The sequence below is a fragment of the Castor canadensis genome, chromosome 6 (assembly GCF_047511655.1).
Source record: "Castor canadensis chromosome 6, mCasCan1.hap1v2, whole genome shotgun sequence".
NCBI lineage: Eukaryota > Metazoa > Chordata > Mammalia > Rodentia > Castoridae > Castor > Castor canadensis.
The window spans coordinates 41,981,698-42,003,167 of record NC_133391.1 but is presented as its reverse complement, the minus strand read 5'-3'; the positions used below and the strand labels follow the sequence as shown (position 1 = coordinate 42,003,167).

The window sequence follows — 21,470 nt, the reverse complement described above, 5'->3', positions numbered from 1 at the left end:
CCCTGCTGCCACCTTGATCCTGGACTTCCAGCCTCCAGGGCTGTGAGGCAATAAATTCCTCAAGTCACCCGTTTGCTGTACTTTGTTGCTGCTGCCAAATGTAAAATCACAGGGGCGAGGGTTCTGAAGACCCTGTGTGAGAGGCTTCACAGCGGATTTCTGGATAACTGGATTAGCCAGCTAGCTGAACACAGCAAGAGCCCAATAAGTATTTTCTGAGTAATTAATGGGATACTGGCAGGAAAAGGAGAAAGATGGATTTGTAGGCAAAATGGTAGGATGTGGGAGGAAATGCAGAACCGTCCCAGGCAATATGAACGGCTCCAGATGGAGCCATCCACAGGCAGCTAGAAAGAAGAGGGAAACTTGGGAGCAAAATTCAGGCCAGAGATTAAGTTTTAGAAGTTGTTCTTATGGAGATAATGGGTTACACAGAGTGAGAAAAAATTATATGGAAAAAGACAAAACTTAAAGGCAGGCTGCTATCATTTGGATCTGAAATGTTTCCCAAAGGCCCAAGTATTAAAATCTTGGTCACTGAGACCCTCCTGGTCTCTGCCTCCTGAGTAGCTGGGATTACAGGCGTGAGCCACTGGCGCCCAGCTTCATCATTATATTTTTGAAGCAAATAACTTGCTTGACTTTGTAAGTTTACAGCTGGAGCGGAACTTGCCTGAGGATAAAGCATTGCTCTGAGTCCTATCCAATCTGATTTATATGATACTTAGGTGAAACTCTGGTCTTTAGACTTTGATGCTGGAACAAGCTAAGACTTTTGTGGCCATTGGGATGGAACAAATGCACGTTGTATATAAGAATGACAGGAGTTTGAGGGGGATCAGAGTCTGAATGTGTTATGTGTGCCCCTTAAAACTTTATATGCTGGAACTTTGTCCCCAAGGTGAGAGTTTTAAAAGGTGGAAGCTTTGGAAAAGGGACTGTCATGAGGGCTCCGTCCATGTGAATAGGAGGGTTGGTGGAGTGGCTCAAATGGTACAGAGTAACCTTGCCTAGCAAGCATGAGGTCCTAAATTCAAACCCCAGTACCACTAAAAAAAAGCGGGGGGGAGGCTCTAGCCCTTTTCTTCCCCTTTTCATCCCTTCTGTATGTGAGAACACAGCAAGAAAGCGCTATCTTGGAAGGTCTCTCCAGACAGTTAATCTGCTAGCGCTTTGATCTTAGACTTCCCAGCCTCCAGAAGAGGAGGCTGTGATAAATAAATTTATATTGTTTATAAATTAAGAATAAAAAAAACCTAAAAGTAAAATCACCATATGATTCAGCAGTTCCACTCCTGGTTATATATCCAAATCAATGAAATAATATAATTTATTAATTTTTTGGCAGTACTGGCAGTTTTGAACTCAGAGCTTCATGCTTGCTGGGCAGGCACTCAACTACTTGAGACACTCCACCAGCCCAATTTAATTAAAAAAATATTTTTACAGTACTGCAGATGGAGCCCAGGGTTTCACATGTACTGAGCAAGCACTCAACCACTGACCCACACTGCCAGCTCTGTAATTTAATGTACATTGTTTTTCATTTCGTTTTGGTTTTGGTGGTACAGAAGTGTGAACATGGGGGCCTACATTTGAGCCATGCCCCAGTCCTTACAACTTAATACAAATGGTATGTCACAAGTGGCATTAACGGTTAAAATTTGTCTTAATAGCTGGCATTCTAAATTTCCTTTTTATACACAGAGAAGGTGCAGAAAAATTATGTGACTAACACTTTGCCAAGTAATAAGTCAACGTCAAATTCAAATAAAAACATTGGGTGTTAGCTGCTGTTCCTTACACGCTACAGATTTTAAAGTTTTCATTATAATTAACTAGTATTTGCATCTTTAAAAGTCATATTTTGGGTTTTACTTTGTTACATGTTCATTTGCAGAAATTTTAGAAAATAGGAATAAACAAAGAGAAGAAACAGCACTTAAAACTCCACTACCCAGGGAAAGCCACTTTATACAGCATTTTCAATTGGAAAATATCCTAAATTCACTTTCCAGTGTTCAGTCCTGTGTCTAGGAATTTCCCATTCTTCCTGGGTGGGACCTAGAAGGGTCAGGTGGTTTTCCCAGCATCCAGTCTGTCAGGAAGGAAATCAGAGTTAGAATCTAAATCTGCCCTGCTACCCAGGCAGCCCTGCCAACTCAAATCGCTATCGGGCGATCAGAGCCCCTGATTGGAAGCACAGCCCCCCGGCGGTGCTTTAGTTATCTGCATGTTTGAGAACTGGCCAGCATTGGGCCTGGGCACAGTGCAGACATCTGGGTGAGGACTTGGCCCCAGCACCCTGGGCAGCTGCAGGCCAGATGGGCACTGTACCTGAGCCTGCCAAGCCCCCTCCTCCATGCTTTCAAAGCCTTCCTGGCAGCCCTGTCCTCCACATCGCCCCACTGTCCTGCCTGGCTTCCAGCTCTGCCCAGGATAAAAAGTCTTGGCCCTTCAATGCATTTTCCCTGTCATCTTTGTTCTCCTCTCTTCCTGCCCCCTGCTCCTAGGAGAGTTTCTCTCTCTAGCTTGTCAGGATGATAGTTTCCTCTGAGCCCTTCCTCAAAGGCCATCTGTCCTGAAAGGCTTTCATGGATTTCTCACACAGGCCCACTAGCCCTCTCCCCTTGCCCAGGGTGGTTTACCTGACAGAGCCACCTTAGACCTGCCACAGGCACAGTGACAATTATGTGTGTGTGGGGGGGGGGGGTGGAGATTCCTGCCAAAAGGGCCTGGGTCTGTTGACTGGGACAAACGCAAACCTGTTAAAGGAATGTGCAAGGTGTTCTATGAGAATTTTTGTGTGCAAGTGTCATTGGGAGCTTGGAGGAGAGAGCCATGCTTCCTGGGAGAGCAGGAGGCACGAAGGCAGGAACTACAGTAGACATGGCAGTGCCACAGGGCCATAGATGTAGAGGTCACTACAAACAGTGGGCAGGCCATGAGCAAAGGCCCACAAGTATGCCAATCCAGGCAGGGTATTTTGCTCATGAAAACACTCTGCAAGGCTGTGGTGCCCAGTCCATCTGGGACAGACGATGCAGATGGAGCTGAATTAGGAAGGGCTTGGGACGCCTCGCTCAGAGCCAGAGGGAGGCCTCCTTGTTCTGCTTGTGGTCCCTGGTAACAAACAGGCTGAAGCTGGCTATGACCTCACCAGGTTGTGTATCCAATTCTTATTTTTCAATTGGAAAGTTCAGAATGGTTTTCTCTAGGCATTGGTTTACAGCGGAGCTAAAGTCATCACATCATAGCAAGTGGCCCTGCCATCACGGTTCCTGTTGGAGCCTCAGTGCAGGCACTGGGATGTATTTAAGGTGAGCGGCCTCTGGATGCCAGATCTTCAGTGTTTGCAAATTAGCTCATCTACCAATCTGACAGTAGGTTAGAGCAACAACTTGTTCTGACAAAAGAGGGTTCCATATTCAAATAAGCATGGGAAACACTCCCTGTCCTGAGGAATTTACACTACATGTAAACACATTAAGATTCTGTAGTGGAAAAAAAAATGTAGGTTTAATTTGTTGGAAACCAGCATTTCTCAGACTTTTTGATCACTCAATCTTTTTTTTTTTCAACTTGTTAGCCTCAAGGAAGGAACCCATGCTGGAATGTGCTGGCTGAGATACTTCCCAGGCCACATCTCAGCTGCAAAAGTCCATTGCTTTATGGATGGAGAATAAGTCATCAGGCTACGACTAATAATCAAAAAGGTAACCAGGCTTCAGATATCCTAACTTTCATTCTAGCGAGATAATCAAGGTGTGATGGAGCACGGCTTTGTGGGTGATAACGACGAGGGGTCAATGACGGGAGGCCTAGAGAAATCATACAGAAAGCAGGACAAAGAAAAAGCCCTAGAAGAAAACCAAATTGCCTGTCAGATAACGCTAGGAAACACTGACCAGAAGAAAAGGAAGGATGGAGTGAATGTGGGAACCAGGAGAAAGCTTCACAGAAATTCTTGGACACTAAGAAAGGCTGAGATGGGGATCAGGAGGTCATAAGGAAAACAGCCTCCACCTTATAGTGCAAGAAACCTGCTCTCAGGTCCTCGGGGCCCTCAGGGATTTGGCAGTGAAGAGGTTAAAGCAAGGAGGAGGGTCTAGAGTTATGCAGCCACCAAGAAGAGTGAAATCCTGTCACCTGCAGCAAAATGGAGGACTGGAGGACATCATGCTAAGTGAAATAAGTCAGACATATAAGACAAGTGCCACATGTCCTCTCTCACAAGTGTCGCGTGTGGAATCCGAATACAGAATAGTGGTGACTAGTGGCGGGGGAGGGTTTCTAGAGAAGAGGGCATGTTGTATGCAGGTCTGTAAATATCACACTCGACTCGACTAATAGGTGCAATTAATACCTGCTCACCAGAAATAAAACAATTTATTCCAATAAGCCCAAGAGAATAATTTATAAGAATAATTGTCTAATAATAAAAAATTTAAGAACTAAAAAAAAAAAAAATAGAAAGAAAACAACTTAAAAGAAAGCAAAGCATAACCTCAGGACCAGAGCAGCCTTGGGGTGACAGGAAGGAAGAAAAAAGAGCTAATGAACACCTCAGGCTGAGGGAATAGCCAGAAGTTGGTCACCTACAGTCCACTCACTTAGTATGAATGACTGCTGGCAACCTCCTCATCTGTTCTCTCAATGCTTCCCCTCCCGAGGCCCTGGGCCTCCTCCAGCATTCACGATCCTCCTCACACCTCTAGCTAGGCCCTTTCCAGCCCACCTCCTCCAACTCTGCTACCTCTCAAGTGGCCCCAATTTCTATCCTCCACTGCCAAACTTCTTCCAAAAGTTCAACTTCCTGGATAGGCTAGCTACATCCAATTCAACATGTCCAAAAATAACTTCGCCCATTCCCCTTCAATCCAGCTGCTAGCCTAGTCATTCACACAAGTGCCACAACCCTATTCCAGTCAGCTACTTCCCATGCCTACTCAGAGGACAAGCCTTCACCCTCTGCCACGGCAACGCTTTTACCTGTGGCCACTCTGTCAGCTCACACACCACCCAGTGCCTATGACACCCCATATGTTCCGCAGAACCTGGTGCTCTAAGCCTGGGAGGGTAGATCCTCTCCCACCTGTGATGGGGTGTGACACTCTTCTCCACAGAACCCCCAGTGGTCCTTAACAAAGCACTTATCCTCGTAGGCCACTGTCAGTCAACCCCAGCTGACACCCACGCTGACACTCCAGTGCACGTCTTACCACAGTTCACTTTGAAAGTAGAATGCAGATTTCAATGCTGCCAGCCAAAAGGCAGTTGTGGCAGAATTGTTTTTTTTGTGGTACTGGGGCTTGAACTCAGGGCCTTCACCTTGAGCCACTCCACCAGCCCTATTTTTATGAAGGGTTTTTTGAGGTAGGATCTCTCGAACTATTTGCCCAGGCTGACTTCAAACCGCAGTCCGCCTAATCTCTGCCTCCTGAGTAGCTAGGATTACAGGCGTGAGCCACTGTGCCCAGCAGCAGAATTGTTATGTTCTCTCAATGACAGAACTTGATCACAGTTGTTCACTTGAATTGTTGTCACTTCAATTGAGCAATGTGCATTGTTGGTACTATATTTGCTGGCTTTATTTGCCACTTCTTCAAAAAGATAACAACACAAGTTGGCACTGAAATGGTACACAGAAGGGATGGACACAGAATACAGAGTATAAAATTTATATTAGTGACTCAAGTATTCATGGGGAGAATGTTCAAAACTCCAGATTTTCTAGCAAAGCAAAGCCTCATGGGACCTTGGACAGGACAATGCCACCAGGTAGATAAAGCTGGGTCCTCTCTTATTAAGATATGCTTATCACAGACCAAACAACGTGCAAGAGAAATGGAGAACCCTTGAAGAGATACAAGGAAATGCAAAGCATGAGTTACTGCATGAGTAATCCATGTGTTCCTAGGCACTACCTTCCAGGCATTGTCTTACAGGTAATTGGTACTATTTTTCTTTCTTTGTAATACAGAAAATGAAAGGCTCCCAGATATTTGGGAGACTAAGATGGAAGGATTCCTTGAACCCACAGGTTTGAGACAAGTCTGGGCAATATATCGAGCTCATGGTTCTAGATAGATAGATAAAAGTATCGTATAAAGTCAAAGGCAGCTTACAGCCAATGAACGCTTGGTTCATGCTGCTTTTAGGGGCTCAGTAAATTTTACATGGAGTCTCAAGGCCAAAAGAATACCTAGCAGTTTCATTTATGAAGGAGTTAAGTCCAAACAACTCAGTAAGTGTTGATGAGGGCTGGGGGGGTAGGCCAGTGGTAGAACACTTGCCCAGTGTGCATGAGGCTCTGATTCCATCCCCAGCACTGAAACAAAAAGTACTTATGACTCATGCCCCAGTGACTTAGTAGCCATTCAAAAAGCTGATACACATTAAATTGCAAGAAAAACATTCTTATTCCATTCTTAAGTAACCTCACAAGCCCTTGGAGGTGAATTCTCATAATCCCCTTTAGAGGTGAGGTTTGGAAGCACCGAGAAGTTTAGCAACTTCCCCAAGATTGGAGCCGGTAACACCTTACAAGAATACAGTGCATACTTTTTAAATTTCCCTGTATAGCATAAGCTTCCTAAGAACGGAGATCATGCCTCAGTCATGTTAGAACATCTTGCCACAAAATGGAGAGTAGTTATTGGATTAAAAATCTAAAACTGCCCCTCTCATTACAGCATCTTGGCATTTTTAGTAGCTAACTCTGCACTTGCTGTGTTGAAAAGGATGGCAGAAAAAAAGACACCAAGGAAAAAGGGAAAGAAAAAGGACGGTTGATTATAGCAGCCTGGACAGAGGTGGTGAAAGACACCCAAGTGGTGACCCTTCTTGCTATCACCCAGTATGCTTGGGGACATGCCAGCATACAAACCACTCCTGGTTCTGATGTGCAATGCTGCTCACACTCCAGATGAACTTCAGGGAGGACTCTGGTCCTCAACCACCCAAGCATGAGCCCTCACTGTAAAGCTAAGTCCACGTGACCTTCAAGGGGCTAACTCATGTGCACACCAAAGGACAAAGGTGACGGCCAAAGGCCAGAGTCAGTGTCTGATATTGGCTCTCCGAGGTGAGGTCCCTGGCCAGGGTCTTCCTGAAGGCGATGGGTAAAGTCCCTTCGGTTGTGTAAATAATTCTAATCGCACATGCACCTCAACAGCAGGGGCTCTTGGTCCAAGCAGCATCGTGGAGAGGCTCCAGCTGCATTTCAGAACACCCGGCTTCATTTCTGCCCTCACAACCAAACACAGTAAAAGCTCCATCTTCTACACGGGGTGTGAGCCACGCTGCCCAGTTATCTGTCCTAAAAAGGGCTTTTATTTCTCCTCTGAAGAAAGTGCAGAGTATGCTGGAGGGAACACGGCTCCCCACAGGAATTCATTTCATTCGCTTCACCTCGCGTACCCTCCTAAATCCTGAACCTGAGGTTATGTATGGATGTTTCCTATGTGGTGGCTGACAGAAAAAGTGTCCTCAGGGAAACAGCCAAGGAGAAACTCCGAAAGGATTAAAAGGATCTGCCATGCTGAAATGCTGACAGGCCCTGCAGCTCTGAAACGACAGCAAGTCAAGAACACAGGACTCACACATCTCTGGAGACCACAGGAGGCATCCGGTGGAAGTTACATGTGAGACAGAGTCCAGTAAACAGGACTGCACAGAAACAATCTGGGGCCAGAGTCTGGCAGCCGGAGACATTTGCAGAAACCTCAAAAGAGAAAGAAGTTAGTCCCCTCGTTTCTTCTCCCAGGCCGCCCAGGTACTGCACTTACAAGCCACTCCTGGGCTGGTGAGTCTTCTCAAATTCTGATTTGCAATGTCATGGTCACCTCCAGAAGGCAAAGAGGTGGCAGAAGAGACCCACAAGTCCTTCCCCAGGGACTTCGTGTGCAGAAATGAGCATGGTGCCAGGTGCTCTAAGATACAGTACTTGGTTTGAATCTCACACCACCTCAGTGAGCTGGCTCACCAGGCTGGCATTAGCCTAAGGTCACACAGCTCGTTCAAGTCCAGGTCTCCTCAAGTTGGGGCTCGTCCGCCTATCTTTCATCCGAGCTCCTCAAAGCATTCTAACCACCACACAACACACAACTGGGCAAACGGCAGAGCAAAGCAACTTGCATGAGTCACACACACACAGACACAGCATTATCGCACATCACTGGCTCTAAAAAAATGAATCCCAGAAACCGAAAGGTCGCTGGCTGGGGAAAAGAGCAGCCTGGCACAGGAGACGTGATTCACCCCCAGTGACAGACAAGTCACCAAAACGGGACTCCCAGGAGTGCTTTCCAGAATGTTCAACATGATACCAGCATCAAATTAGACAGCTGTGTGATCACAGGTCAGCTCCAGTTATCTTAAGAGGGGTCACGAAATGCAAGAGTAAATTAATTTCCATTCACGTTTATTCAGAAGACATTCACCAAGGGCAATGGTGGGAGTGTAGCTCAGTGGCAGAGTGTTGTTTGGCATGCACAAAGCCTTGGATTCCATCCTCAGTGCTGAAAAAAAAAACAATATATATGTATATATATATACATCCCACAGAATATCTTGGGAGAATGAAGAGATTTATCACCATATATAATGGTGAATGTTTCCATTCCAAAAAAAGTTTACTTTTATCTTTGGAGGACTTTCTCTCACCCCCCTCGCTTCTAAAACTGTAGAAAGACTGTGGGCATAAGCTCAAGCAATGAAAATCCCTGACCTACCCGTTCGGTCAATGTCCCCATTCCACTCGCCAATGGTGAGACGGGGCTTGTGGGCACAGGACATCTGAGCTACTAGAAACCCCAAGGATATCTGTCAGAGACAATTTACAGTATTTTCTACTTCCAGGAGAAAAGATTAAAGTATACAAACGCATGAAAATTCACATTTTGCCAATCTGTCATGATTTAATGGGATTTTCCAAATATGTCCAGGATAGCTCCTCAATCAATAATTAATGCACGATGCCTATATTAGCTGCTCAATGTTTCAAACTTCATTCTTTAATGGCACAAACAGTGCACCCACAAAACAAGAGAAAGAATCTGTAAACCTTGTGTCTGATATCTCTATAATAAAAACACAAAAACTCAGCTTTAAAGCAATGGGAAAAGAATCCTAAGAGGCCTTTCTCCAAAGAAGCTGTACAAATGGGTGAAAGAAAAACGAGTTAACCAGGTGTGGGGGGACATACCAGTAATCCCAGCAACTCAGGAGGCAGAGGCAGGATGATCATGAGTTTCAGGTAGCTCAGGAAAAGTTAGCAAGGCTGTGTGCCAATGGCTCACGCCTGTAATCCTAGCTACTTGGGAGGCTGAGCTCAGGAGGATGGAGGTTCAAAGCCAGCCCGAGGAAATAAGTCTGCGAGACCCCATTGCCAAAATAACAAGAGCAAAACAAACTTAGAGGTGTGGTTCAAACAGTAGAGCATCTGCTGTTCAAGTGCAAAGCCCTGAGTTCAAACTCTAGTCCCACATGAGGGAAAAAAAAAAAAAAGCTAGGGGAATGGCTCAAGTGGTAGAGCACCCTTAGCAAGTGCACCAGGAAAAAAAGGAAAAAGAAAGAACCATAATTCTGGTCTAATACCATTGATGTGAAATTCTAGAACAGGTAAAACTAATCTGAGCGTCACAAATCAGATCAGTGGTTCCTGGCTTGGTGGGGTGCTGACCTGTGGCTGTGTTGTTAAGGACAAGGGTGCTTCTGGGGAAGCAGAAATATCTTGACGGGATCAGTGTGTTAGGTGCTTATATACTTGTCCCAATTTATGGACCTGTATACTTCCCATGTGTGAGTTTTATTGCATGTAAGTTACACTTCAAATAAAGTTCATTAAAAAGAGAAAGTAGGCTGGGTGCTGGTGGCTCACGGCTGTAATCCTAGCTACTCAGGGGACAGAGATCAGGAGGATCGAGGCCCAAAGCCATCCGGAACAGATACTTCTTGAGACCCTATCCGGAAAAAAAAATTACAAAAAAAAGGGCTGGTGGAGTGGCTCAAGGTGTAGGCCTTGAGTTCAAGCCCCAGTACTGCAAAAAAGAAAGAAAGAGAGAGAGAGAGAGAGAGAGAGAGAGAGAGAGAGAGAGAGAGAGAGAGAGAAAGAAAAAAGAAAGAAAGAAAGGAAAGAAAGAAAGAAAGAAAGAAAGAAAGAAAGAAAGAAAAAGAAAGAAAGAAAGAAAAGAAAGAAAGAAAGAAAGAAAGAAAGAAAGAAAAAGAAAGAAAGAAAGAAAAGAAAGAAAGAAAGAAAGAAAGAAAGAAAGAAAGAAAGAAAGAAAGAAAGAAAGAAAGAAAGAAAGAAAAAGTGGGCTGGGGGGATGTACCTTATTGGCAGAGCACAGGAAGAGCACTTGCCTGGCATGCATGTGTCGCCAAAAACAAAACAAAACAAAACAATAAGCAGCAACCTGGCCATTCAGTTGTGGCAAAAGGTAAAGGGGTGAAGAAATAAGCAGAAAGTGTAGAGAGTAAGAAGCTTGTGATCCCCACACTGTGGGAAGTTTCCATCCATCTTCTCAGAGGCCTGTGCTCCACACTGAGCCAGGGACAGCAATGGGACACCACCTCCCACAATTCAGTTTTGCCCCCTTGAAAGCATAACCGTAGGATGCCTGTCAAGACTCTCCCTCCACCCACGGAATCCTTAACAGTCCACTTGGAGAATCTCACTTGAAAGGAAATATGGAAGAACTGTCTGGTAAGGTCTGACCTCGCTTCTTAACTTACAGTGTAACAATTCAATTGGAAATTGAAGTGTTACTCAAATCAGATTACTATTGGATTGACATGCCAGTGTCACTTATTAAAGCCACATTTAAGCTTGAAAATAACACCAGCTCTACGTAACCAAAACATAACCAAGCCATTGGTCATGCCAGCGTGGCATTTGTACGACAGCATTTTTTTTCCGGTTGCTCAGAAGCATAATCAGAACATCTCCTAGGTGCTTGTTATGTGCGAGGCTCTGAGTTCACTTGACCTCAGTCCTTTTGTAGGACACGTTTCATTTCGTCCTTACAAGAGACCTTGAAGAGTCTGAGCAGGTGAGGAAACTGAGGTCAGGAGACCTTGGGGTAACTTGCCCAAGGTCACCAGTGTGTGGCGGTCACGTAGCCCTCCGGTCCCGGGAGCTGGGATGGCACTGGCACTTTACACCCAGTGCCAATCTCTACATGTAAAGAGATTAGACCTTCTCTTTCATGATAATGACATTTGTGTTGACATTAATAGTTTATCTGACATATTTTCTGATGGCCGGACAGTGAAACAGAGAAGTATCAAATGAAAAAAAAAAAAAGCTTGTACTCTGTCTATAGAATGTAACTTCTTTTTGATCCCTAGGGGCTTGGGGTTACAATTTCACCTCACCAGACAAGCTTCTACCGCTTTCAAAGACTGTCTCCTAGGAGCAAATCAGAAGACAAGTGCCAGGTATGAATCACTTCTGAGTCACCTGAGGCTGTGTTTTGTCAGGGGATTTAGAAAAACCTCTGGGTCATGTTTCACTCTGCACATCCTACGGGGAACCGTGCTGTGCACTGTTGTAAACAACGTTCACCAGCCGTCTCGCTTGATCCTAATATCCGTGAGGTCAGAGTGGGGCAAAGGCTACGCAGGAGAGACTTGTAGTGGTTCATTCACTTGCCTGAGATGCTATCAAGGCAGGGTGGAAATCCTAGGCTTCTGATTCCCAGGTAGCTGCAAGGAGGCCAGGGTCCTCGAGCATCAGGGAGCAGGTTCTGGGAGCATCTAGTTGGCCTAGAACCTCCTGCCCCAGTTTTAACTCTTAGTCAATAGATGCTCAGCCTCGAGGTGACACTCTAAATATTTCAGCCAGCAAAGTCGGAAGCACATTTCCAAGGAAGCATCAAGGTAGGCATCAGGAAATGATATCAAGCCACCTTAGTAAACAGTGATCAAGGACATTACCGTATTTCACCGAATATGAGACACTACTGCTTCCAAAATGCATCATTATTTTCTACCTCTAAGAAAGATAAGTACTCCCAATTAAACCACACTGACTTGAAGATGCATGCTGATCTCTGATATATTAAATGTGCACTGGCACTGATGCAGAGGGTAATTCAAGACCAGCTTTCACACGCTGGCAATCGAAACCTTTTCAGTTCATCAAGTAGCAACAAGACTGAGCACTAGGACTGTCCCTGGGGAAAGCATCACAGGTGACAAAAGTATCATTTCTGCCATCCCAGTGCCAACCTTCAGTGTGGGAGGTCTTTCCAGGAATCCCCAGGAGCCTAGTAAAAGAAGCTGTCATATCAGTGAATAGCTCAAATTATAAAACAGTCAAGGCCGGGTGCTGGTGGCTCATGCCTGTCTGTAATCCTAGCTACTCAGGAGGCAGAGATCAAGAGGATTGTGATTCTAAGCAGTAGTTCACAAGACCTTATCTCAAAAAAAAAAAAAAAAAAAAAAACCATCACAAAAAAGGGCTGACGGAGTGACTAAAGGTGTAGGCTGAGTTCAAACCCCAGCACTGCAAAAAATAAATAAATAAATAAACAAACACTCAAATCTTAGCCAGGCATGGCTACTCAGGAGGAGATCAGGATGATGGGAGTTCCAGGCCAGCCTGGGCAAAAAGATCATGAGACCCCCATCTCAACCAATAAAATCTGAGCACGGTGACCACCCATCCTGTCATCACAGCTGCTGCAGGAAGCATAAGTAAGAGGATCACAGTTCAAACATGACTGGGTATAAACATGAGAGCCTATCTCAAAAATAACCAAAGCAAAAAGGGCTGGGGACAAAGTTCAAGTGATAGAGCACCTGCCTTGCAAGTACAGGGCCCTGAATTCAAACATCAGTAGCATCAAAAAAAAAAAAAAACAAAACAAAACCCTCAATTCTTTCCCATAAAGCACTGAGTAGGCGTTTGAGCAGATCTGTGGACAACTTCTCAACTGGGCCCTGTGTGCACCAGTGGTGTGGACACCACTCTGATTCACATAAATTATCACATTTAATTCTCAGAGTAATCTTGTGAGTGGAGCATTATTATCCCTGCGTAAAAGATAAGGAAACCAGACTTCAGAAAAGCCAGGGTAAGTTAGTCAGTTACAAATGGCTGAGCCGATACTCAAACCCAGGCCCATTTGACCCAAAAAGCCACATGCTCTCTCCTGGACAGGGGACAGTAAGATGGAGGATGGAGACTTTTTAAAGCTTAAAAACCACCGCTAGACTACGTCATCAAGGCCAGTGTTCTAATCAAACAACTGCACAGTAAGTGACAAAACTTCCAGACACCTCCCTCACTGGGGACCCGGTTTAAACAGCAGGATGGCTGTTGGTGAATTCATCTGGAAATATGGTGGGAGGGACCCTGGCAGGTGGACCAAGCACAAGCAGCTGGCGAGAATGCTGCTGCCATCATTCCCAGCTCCTCCATGGCACCCACACTCAGGCAGCCACTCAGAGTTAGGATGCAAAGTGGGGGGAACTGAAAATAAGGAAAGGTTGTCAGGAAAGAATTAGAGACAGTTCAGAACAGTAGTCCTTAACCACAAGGGGTCTTGCCTCCTTTCCACTCCAGGGGACATTTGGTAGAGTCTAGAGACATCTCTGGTTGCCACCAGTGGGATGAGGCTTCTACAAACATCTGGTAGAGGCTGGGGAAGTTAGCAGACACCCTACAGTGCACAGGATGGCCTCCTCAACGATGAACTGTCAGGCCCCAAATATCCACGGCACAGAGGCTTAGAAGCCTGGCTTTAGAATAAGGCCATCACACTCCGCAGAAAGGAAACCAGGAAACTACACCAGGGTCAGGGAAGGGAAGAAGAATGAGGTACCTGGGAAGACCAGGGAAGACCATGGGAAGAGGAAGTGACTGGGTGCCTGCCTTGGCAACTGCAGAACTTTTCCAAAGTATACTCAATAAGCTCTACTGGAGACTGGTGCTGGGCAAACTGGGACCACAAAGACAAGCAGGTGATAGTGCTAGCCGCCTGGAATGACAACCCATCTCAGTCAGCAGTGACTGAAGCCTGAGCTCCCGGGGACTCCAAGTCTGGTTCCTCCACCATTTCTCAGTCTGATCCCACACATGGTGAAGTGTACCCCTCTGTCATGGCACCGATGCCTCTGGGCCTCTCACCGGTGCCTGGCCAGCTTCCTCTGGCTTCCCCTTCTGTCTGCAATCCTGCTCTCTACTATGTCCCAAACCACCTTCAAAGTGCAGGGTCACAAGATGGGTGTGAGGCTCAGTGTGTGGGAGGGTGCCAGGCTCAGGGGTTTGTGTGTAGCAGAAGTGACTACAGCCAGAGTTCAAGGGACACTTATCTCCCCGGTACCTGGGAGATACCTGAATCAATATTTGTTGTGTGAATAATTCAATCATCAACAGAAAACCAATGAGGATGGCATACCTACTAGGCAAAGGCGTCATTCCTAGCAAGGAACATGCTATACAATCTACAAAGTTCATTGCCCTAAGGTCACAAGAACAGGTATTACTGAGCACTTGTCAACTGCAGGTCCCCTGCCTCCCCAGCTTCAAGGATGCTACATGGTCACTGATGGAAGGACCCCAACAGCATCCAGCCTGACACCCACAGGTAGGGCTGACTCAGTGAAGTTTGAGTATATGAGTTCAAGTGCTTCTGGGTATGGGGAGGTTGTACTCCTAGGTCAGCTATAGGGCATGCTCCCCCCTTCCCAGTTTTGTGTGTGTGTGTGTGTGTGTGCATGTGTGTACACACAGGCAATGCTGGGGGTGGAACCTAGAGCCTTGTGCATGCTAGGCAAGCACTCTATAATGATCTACAGCCCAGCTCTTCCCAATTGTACCTGAAGGCCCCTGCTTTCCCTCAGCTACCGGCTTGGCTCCTGGGGCACCTGAGCACACACCCTCAATTTTTCTTCCCACAACATGCTGTCCATCTCACAGCAGCAGGCAGACCCCAGCCTGGAGGAAGCAGAACAATCCAACCCGATCCACCTCTGTGTATTTGAAGCTGATTTCAGATGGGACTTCACAGAAATCACCTTCTTACAAATTAGAAAACTCGAGGTAAGTTTTATTTTGTTTTGTTTTGTTTTGGACATGGAGTCTCACTCTGTTGCCCAGGCTGGCCTCAAACTCCTGTGCTCCTGCCTAAGCCTCCCAAGTAGCTGGACTACAGGTGTACACCACCATACCTGGCTCAACATGTTCAGATTTGGAGTGATTTGCAAACATAAGGAATGTCTCAGCAATGGCTTACTTAAAACAACAGCTGTATCTGAGATGGGGCCACAGGACCCCTTCCTTCTCTCCCAGGGACTTGATCCATTCTCAGTCATCCAGGATCCCATCAGAATCCAGCTCTCCTGTTGAAAGCTCTTTTTTCCCTCATGACAGCTACTGTGAGCATCTGTCCTCTCCCTGTCATTCTCCAAACCTCTGTTCACGCCCCTATAATGATCAAAATGACTTCTACACCTGACTGGACATAGTTGATGTCCGTGAAGGTCATTTCCTTTGAGAACTGGTAACACATGCCAACATAGTGGTGACCACATAAAGCAGCCACTATCTTTTTTTTTTGTTTGTTTGCCTATGCTGAGAATGGAACACAGGACCTCGAGCCAGTGCTCTGCTACCGCTGCCTCACCCCAGCCCCAGCTGCCTCCATCTTTAGTGCAAAGCAAGTCGGCAAGGGAGTTCTCCCCATCGTCATGGCCGTGGTGGAGTCCCGCAAAGCATGGTCTCCGGGCATCCCCCACACCACAGGCCTCAGCAACACGGGGTAGGTCTAAAGGTTCTGTTTGCAGCTCACAAGTAAGGAAAGTGAGGCACAGAGGGGTCAGATGTCCTGCGTGGCCTAAGGACACACAGCTGGCAAGTGTTGGGATTCACACCTGGGCCAACCACCTGACCAGACTTTGCCGCAGGGCACGTCCTGCTGGTATAGTTCAGAGCACCCCTTCATCCATGGCGTACCAGCTCCTGTTCTGCCTGTCCATCTTCTAAACTTTCCTACAATCTTCCTTGAGGGTTTCTTTCCCTTGATTGCAGGTCTCAACTCCAAACAAGATTTCCACAAAGTATTTAGTAATTCATTGCTTAAATTTTCCCAGGAGAAACTTCTTAACAAATATGGTGAAGTAGATAACCTTTGAGATGACTCTAGGACAGCAGCTCCAACCTCCCCCAGCAACAACCGCCTCCTGCCATCTGCGAGTAAGAGAAACAGGTGGGGTGCACTGGCCTCTTGCCCCAGTCTGTCCCCTGGCTCAGGAGAGACCACACATGCAGGAGTGACAGTAAGAGCCCAGAAGCTTGGGACTGCCATGGCTTCTTACCTTTAATCCTGAGCCTCCCTCTGGAAGTGGGAGGGCAGAGTGAGGCTCCTCAGTGAGTGGAAGAGCCACCAGCTCCTGGCAGAAAAACTGCTACTTTCTATGTTGCATTACTGTCTATTTTCACCCCCTCGCCTTCCCTCAGAGCAAATCTAACAACTGAACATTTGCAGATAACTTTCAAGTGACTTTTGGGGGCTGCGGTTTGTAAACCAAGAACTTTCTAAGTCACTGCCTTCCTCAACCCAAGCCCAGCCTCACTAAATCTACTTCTGGCCCTTTATACGGACAAGGCAACCATTTAGGAGCCTGCATTTCTGGGGTTCAAAGAAGCGACAGAGGAGAGAGAACTGCACACTATAAGAATAGACTTGGTGCTTCCCCTCCAGGACCGCTAGGACAGCCCCCGAGTCAGCCGAAGCTGCAGACAGAGCCTCATAATCCTCGGGATGCCAGCTAACCGCAGAGGCCCTTGCCAGGCCCGAGTCCAAAGAGAGGAGTCTAACCTGAGCCTCCAGTGTGACCACAAAGCCTGCCTGCGAGACCACGCTTGGTGAAACAGTAACTGTGAAAGTGACAGGCCTCCTCTCCCCTTCCCTCCATGGGACACACCTCTGGCCTTCCACAGTCTGCCTTCTGCCCAGGCCTGGGCCACAGCACTCTGCAAGCAGAGGGGACCCCGAGCCTAGCAGAGGCTGGGTAACGATGACAGCCTCAGGACCCATGGAATAGCAACCTGAGTACAGTTTTTCTAAAACCTGCCTGACATCAGGAAGGGTCAAGGGAGAGAGGCTCTCACCAGCACAGAACCAGGTTCTGAATCACCCTAGAGCGAAGAGTTGGGAAGAAAGCCACATGCATGGGTGGAGAAGTCAGGAGGAGAGACCAACTTTAGAAAGTCTGGAAGAGGATTCAGGCTGCACAAAAAGTCCAAACTGCAACCACAGGGGAGAAGAAGTCAGGAAACACAGCCACAGCAGCCAGCCCAGTGGCCAGACCAGACGGCGAGCCAGTGGGTCAAGCTGGGATGCAGGGGGTGGAAGATTAAATTTAGCCAGGTAAACAGCTGCCCAGGAGTGCAGAGGGCTTAGTAGGAGTAGAGCAACCACCTGCTCTGTGGTGTCAGGGGCATTTCTTGCTAAAGGGAAAAGTCCAGCCAGAACATCCATTTTCAGGGCTCCACCAGCATCTTGCCAGGGGAGCACACAGGCTACACCTCAGAGAGGACAGAGGGTTATTTTTACTTTAACAAGTACTCAGATAAGAAAGGATCAGGCCTGGTCATGTTTATCACAGAACCTATGTTCTGAATTCTTGTGGACTCCTGGATATAGGCTGAAGATGCTCCATAGAAAACAGCCAAGGATGCCCTGACACGGAAAGGAGTTCCCATATGCTCTTGCCACTGTCACTTGGGGATTTTTATACCTACTGCTGTCACAAGAGACCTGATGGAGTTACAACAAAAAAATACAGCACAACAACTCCAAGAACTGTATTCAGGTATGGGGCTGGAACAAAGGCGAAGTCTAAGGAACTGTTTGGGAGATTAGATAAATGACAGGTGGTGTGAAAAGGAGCCAGAGAAAACAAAATCAGAACTGTGGATGTAAAACTTTCTTGTTCTTGCTGGTTTCTGTTTCAGAGAAGGGGAGGACTGTCACATCATGTAATGTCCGCCCCCCCCCCCATGCCTCAGATGCCCAGCTGTGGCAATCCAGGGACCAGTAGAACTAGCCTAGAAGTAAAAAATCAGAACACACCAGCCTGGCCCTCTGCCCCTCTCGAAGAAGAGCAAATAACAAAATCTTTAAAATAAAAAAATGTGTTTGGACTGGAGCTGCAGCTCAGCCATGGAGCTCTTGACTAGCGTGTGAGTCACTCACTAGTGTGAGTGCATGAGGCACTGGGTTTGATCCCCAGCACTGCAGACAAACAAAAACCTTCCAGTTGTCACTAGAGTAAAAGGAAAGTGGAACACACAGGTGAAGAACAATCCCAGATTTTTTTTCTTTTCACGGTATATGGCACCCAGCAATTTGGGGAATATCCTATTATCATTATTGTTATTGAACAGGAAATTGAACCTTATTATATTATTGTTATTATTATTATTATATTATTGGTGCTAGGGATCAAACCCAGGGCTTTGAGCACACTAAGCACACACTCTACCACTGAGCTACACCCCAGCACTATCCCTTTCATTCATGCTTCTTGGATAGAAAAAAGTTAGGACAGGATTGTTTCAAACCAACCAGAGACATTAAAATCAAATTCACTGAAGTAGGAACTGGTTTCATACACCCTGGACACACACCCCAAACACACACACACACACACCCCAAACACACACACACACACCTACACCATCACTCTCTTACTCAAATACCAGAGCCTGGGAAAGTGGGAAACCTATGGGTAGAAAAAGGCCAGCACACTCCTCCAAGCCTGGCTCCAGCTTCCCCCTCAGGCAGACCACACAGTCCACTCTCTGTCTTTTAAGAACAGAGAAAAAAGGAGGGAGGGCACAGCTCTCAACTAACCTTAGGGATTTATCCAGATACTGTCACTTTAGGTCCCTTACTTCCTTTCTTACCCGCCCTGCTGTCAGGGCCACCTAATAGCATTGTTGCTAAGACACCTTGGCTTTGGCTACTACTCTTTGCTTGGGCTCTTGCACTTGACACCATGAAGACCCCCTCAGCGCTACATCCCTCCTCACAGTGCCACATCCCTCCTCACAGTGCCCCAAGGAAGTCCTCCTCCTTGCTATTTAAAACTACAAATGGTCTGTGTCATGGATGGAACAGACACTATTTTGAAATGGAAGAAAACCACCACCCAGCCTTTCACCTCTAATGGATCAGTGTGTTTGCCAGAACTTGTGTGAGGGCCTGGACAAGCCTGCGGGTGCAGGCTCTGGGCCTGGTATCTACCCTCTGTGCCTGAGACCAGTCTTGCCTTTGATAAGTAAACTCCCCCACTGAAGGAGTGAAGCCGACCTCAGGAGGGGCTGGGTGCAGGGAAGGGTTCTCAGGCTTTCTGAGGAGGTGTCCCTGCTTCTGGGGCCCTGTGCTGCCTCAGGGGCCAACCACAGAAGGAGACACCCAAAGCTTCCCCTGGGTCTGGTGAGTGCTAGTATTTGGCTAGGAGCCTGACTCTACCCTGCTGAGTCTTCCGCCCCTGCACAGATGTCCCTTTGCTGCTGTGGCAAGTGGGCACATTCCTTGGTGGCGACTGTAGCAGTTCAGGGGATTGGTAACATGACCCTGAGCCTCTCTCCTTTAGGTACCAGAATGAAACTGCCCAGGGTGACAATCGCTGAAAGCCTTGCCAACATGGCCAGGTGGCCAACGCAGTTAAGAAGGATCCTGATAAGGGGGAGGGCAAACTGTCCTCTCCCCGAGTAACCACCAGGGCTTGAGCTACCTCAGTTTCCCTCCGTGCAGAACAAAACCAATCACAAGGAATCGTCTGTCTCAGTGATTCGCAGGATGCAACATCCAGGAACCTTGGCTCTGACCAAGTAGCTTAGCCAAGAAGACATCGCCCCAGCCCAGCCCAGCTTCCCGAGAGGATGGAGAGAGAAAGCGGTGGCTTCTCAGCTCTCCGGGGCGCAGGGGTGAAATCCAAGAGAGCAGACAGCACCATCACCTCCAGGGCTGGACCTGCTGGGCCCCAGGCAGGATCTCAGGCACCAAAGCGACGCTCGTCGCGGGGGGGGGCGGTGGGGGGGGGGCGTTTAAAGCGATCCATCTGCAGTCCCCGCCCGAGTCGCGCGGGGCCGGGCCAAGCCCGCGAAAGGGAGCGAGAAACCGCGGGCAGCGCACGCCGGGGGTCGCCGCGTCTCCGCGACGCCGAAGCGGCCCCGCGCCCTACCTGCCCGCGCCGGGAGCGCGCCCTCCGCGGCACGGCGCGGCGACAGCCCGGCGGCCCCAGCTTTGTTCGCTAGCCGGCCCGGGCGACTCTCCCCGGCCTTCGCGCTCCCTTCCCGCCACCTGAGCCCACGCCGCGGACCCAGCGCGCGGAAGTTTGGTGGGCGGCGGGGCAGCGGCGCTTACCTGCATGTCCCGCCGCTCGTCAGGCCCGCGGGCTCCGGCTCGTCGCGCCGCGCGTGGCTGGTCGCGGGGACCCGAGGGGGGGGAGGGGGCGGCCGGGAGCCCTGGCCGCTCCTCTCAGCGTGCGGGCCGCTCGGGCAGCCGCCCCCGACTCCTCATCCGCCGCCGGGCGCGCCCCGCTCGGGGGTCCCGCCGAGGCCCCGGGATGCCGGAGTCGCCGGCCCGGACGGTCCCGGCCCCGGGCGCGCGCGCTCCCTCCTGTCGCCTGGGGGGCGCCGGGCTCGGCTGGGCGGGCGGGACGAGTGGAGGTGCGGAGGGGGGCCGAGCCGCGGGGAGGCCCTGCGCCCTGGGCGCCCGCTCGGGCCGCCGCCGTGGGTCGCCGCTGCGCCGCGCGCTGTCCTCCGAAGCGCGGGACCCGGGCGAGTTTCGGCCCCGACTTGGCTGCGGGCGGCGCGGGCGGCGGCTCCGAAACAGTGCGGCGGCCGGCGCGGGCGAGCGGACCCCGGGGGCTCCGCCGCGCCCTCCGCCCCGCCTCCCGCGCCGCCTCCCCGCCCCCCGCAGCCGCGCCGGCCCCGCCGAGCCCGCGACACCCCTCCCGAGGGCGCCTCCCCGCGCTGGGACCGTGACCTCCGCACCTGCCTCCCGCCGCCCCGGCCCCGACGCGGGGCTGCGCACCCCGGAGCCCGGCCCGCCACCCGGTCCTCCGAAGGGACCCAGGGGACCTGTCCTCATGGGTCAGCAGCCCTGACCGAGCGCCCACCCCGGGCCACCGAGCTCCTGGAGGCTCTGCGAGCGGAGACCACGTCAACATCTCCTGTTTCCGTGGAGCGCGGTCAGGCCATTTATCCTCCCTTGAGACCCTAAAGATGCAGAATGACGCGGGAACTCTCCAAAACCCAGGTCCCGGGCACACACTGGGAAAGCCGATGTGGGGAGGTTTCCGCTGGGAAAGGCTTCTGTCGTGGATTTAAAGCTGAATTATTCCCCCGACTTTCATGGGGAAACTGAGGCACATAACAGCGCCGTGACCAGCCCACGGTCCTAGCCTGTAAAGGTCACTAGAGTCCAATGTTTGACCTCTGCTCA

The 21,470-nt window shown here is 49.0% G+C and overlaps 1 protein-coding gene across 1 annotated transcript in view; it reads right to left on the bottom strand.

The window, feature by feature from the left end:
* Wnt5b (Wnt family member 5B) overlaps positions 1–20,467 on the bottom strand; it is a 94,512-nt gene extending 74,045 nt beyond the window's left edge. The window contains exon 1 of the mRNA XM_074076372.1: positions 20,388–20,467. Coding sequence (XP_073932473.1) covers positions 20,388–20,393 — 6 coding nt within the window. The 5' untranslated portion in view covers positions 20,394–20,467. The remainder of the gene's footprint in view (positions 1–20,387) is intronic.
* Positions 20,468–21,470: the final 1,003 nt, after the last annotated feature.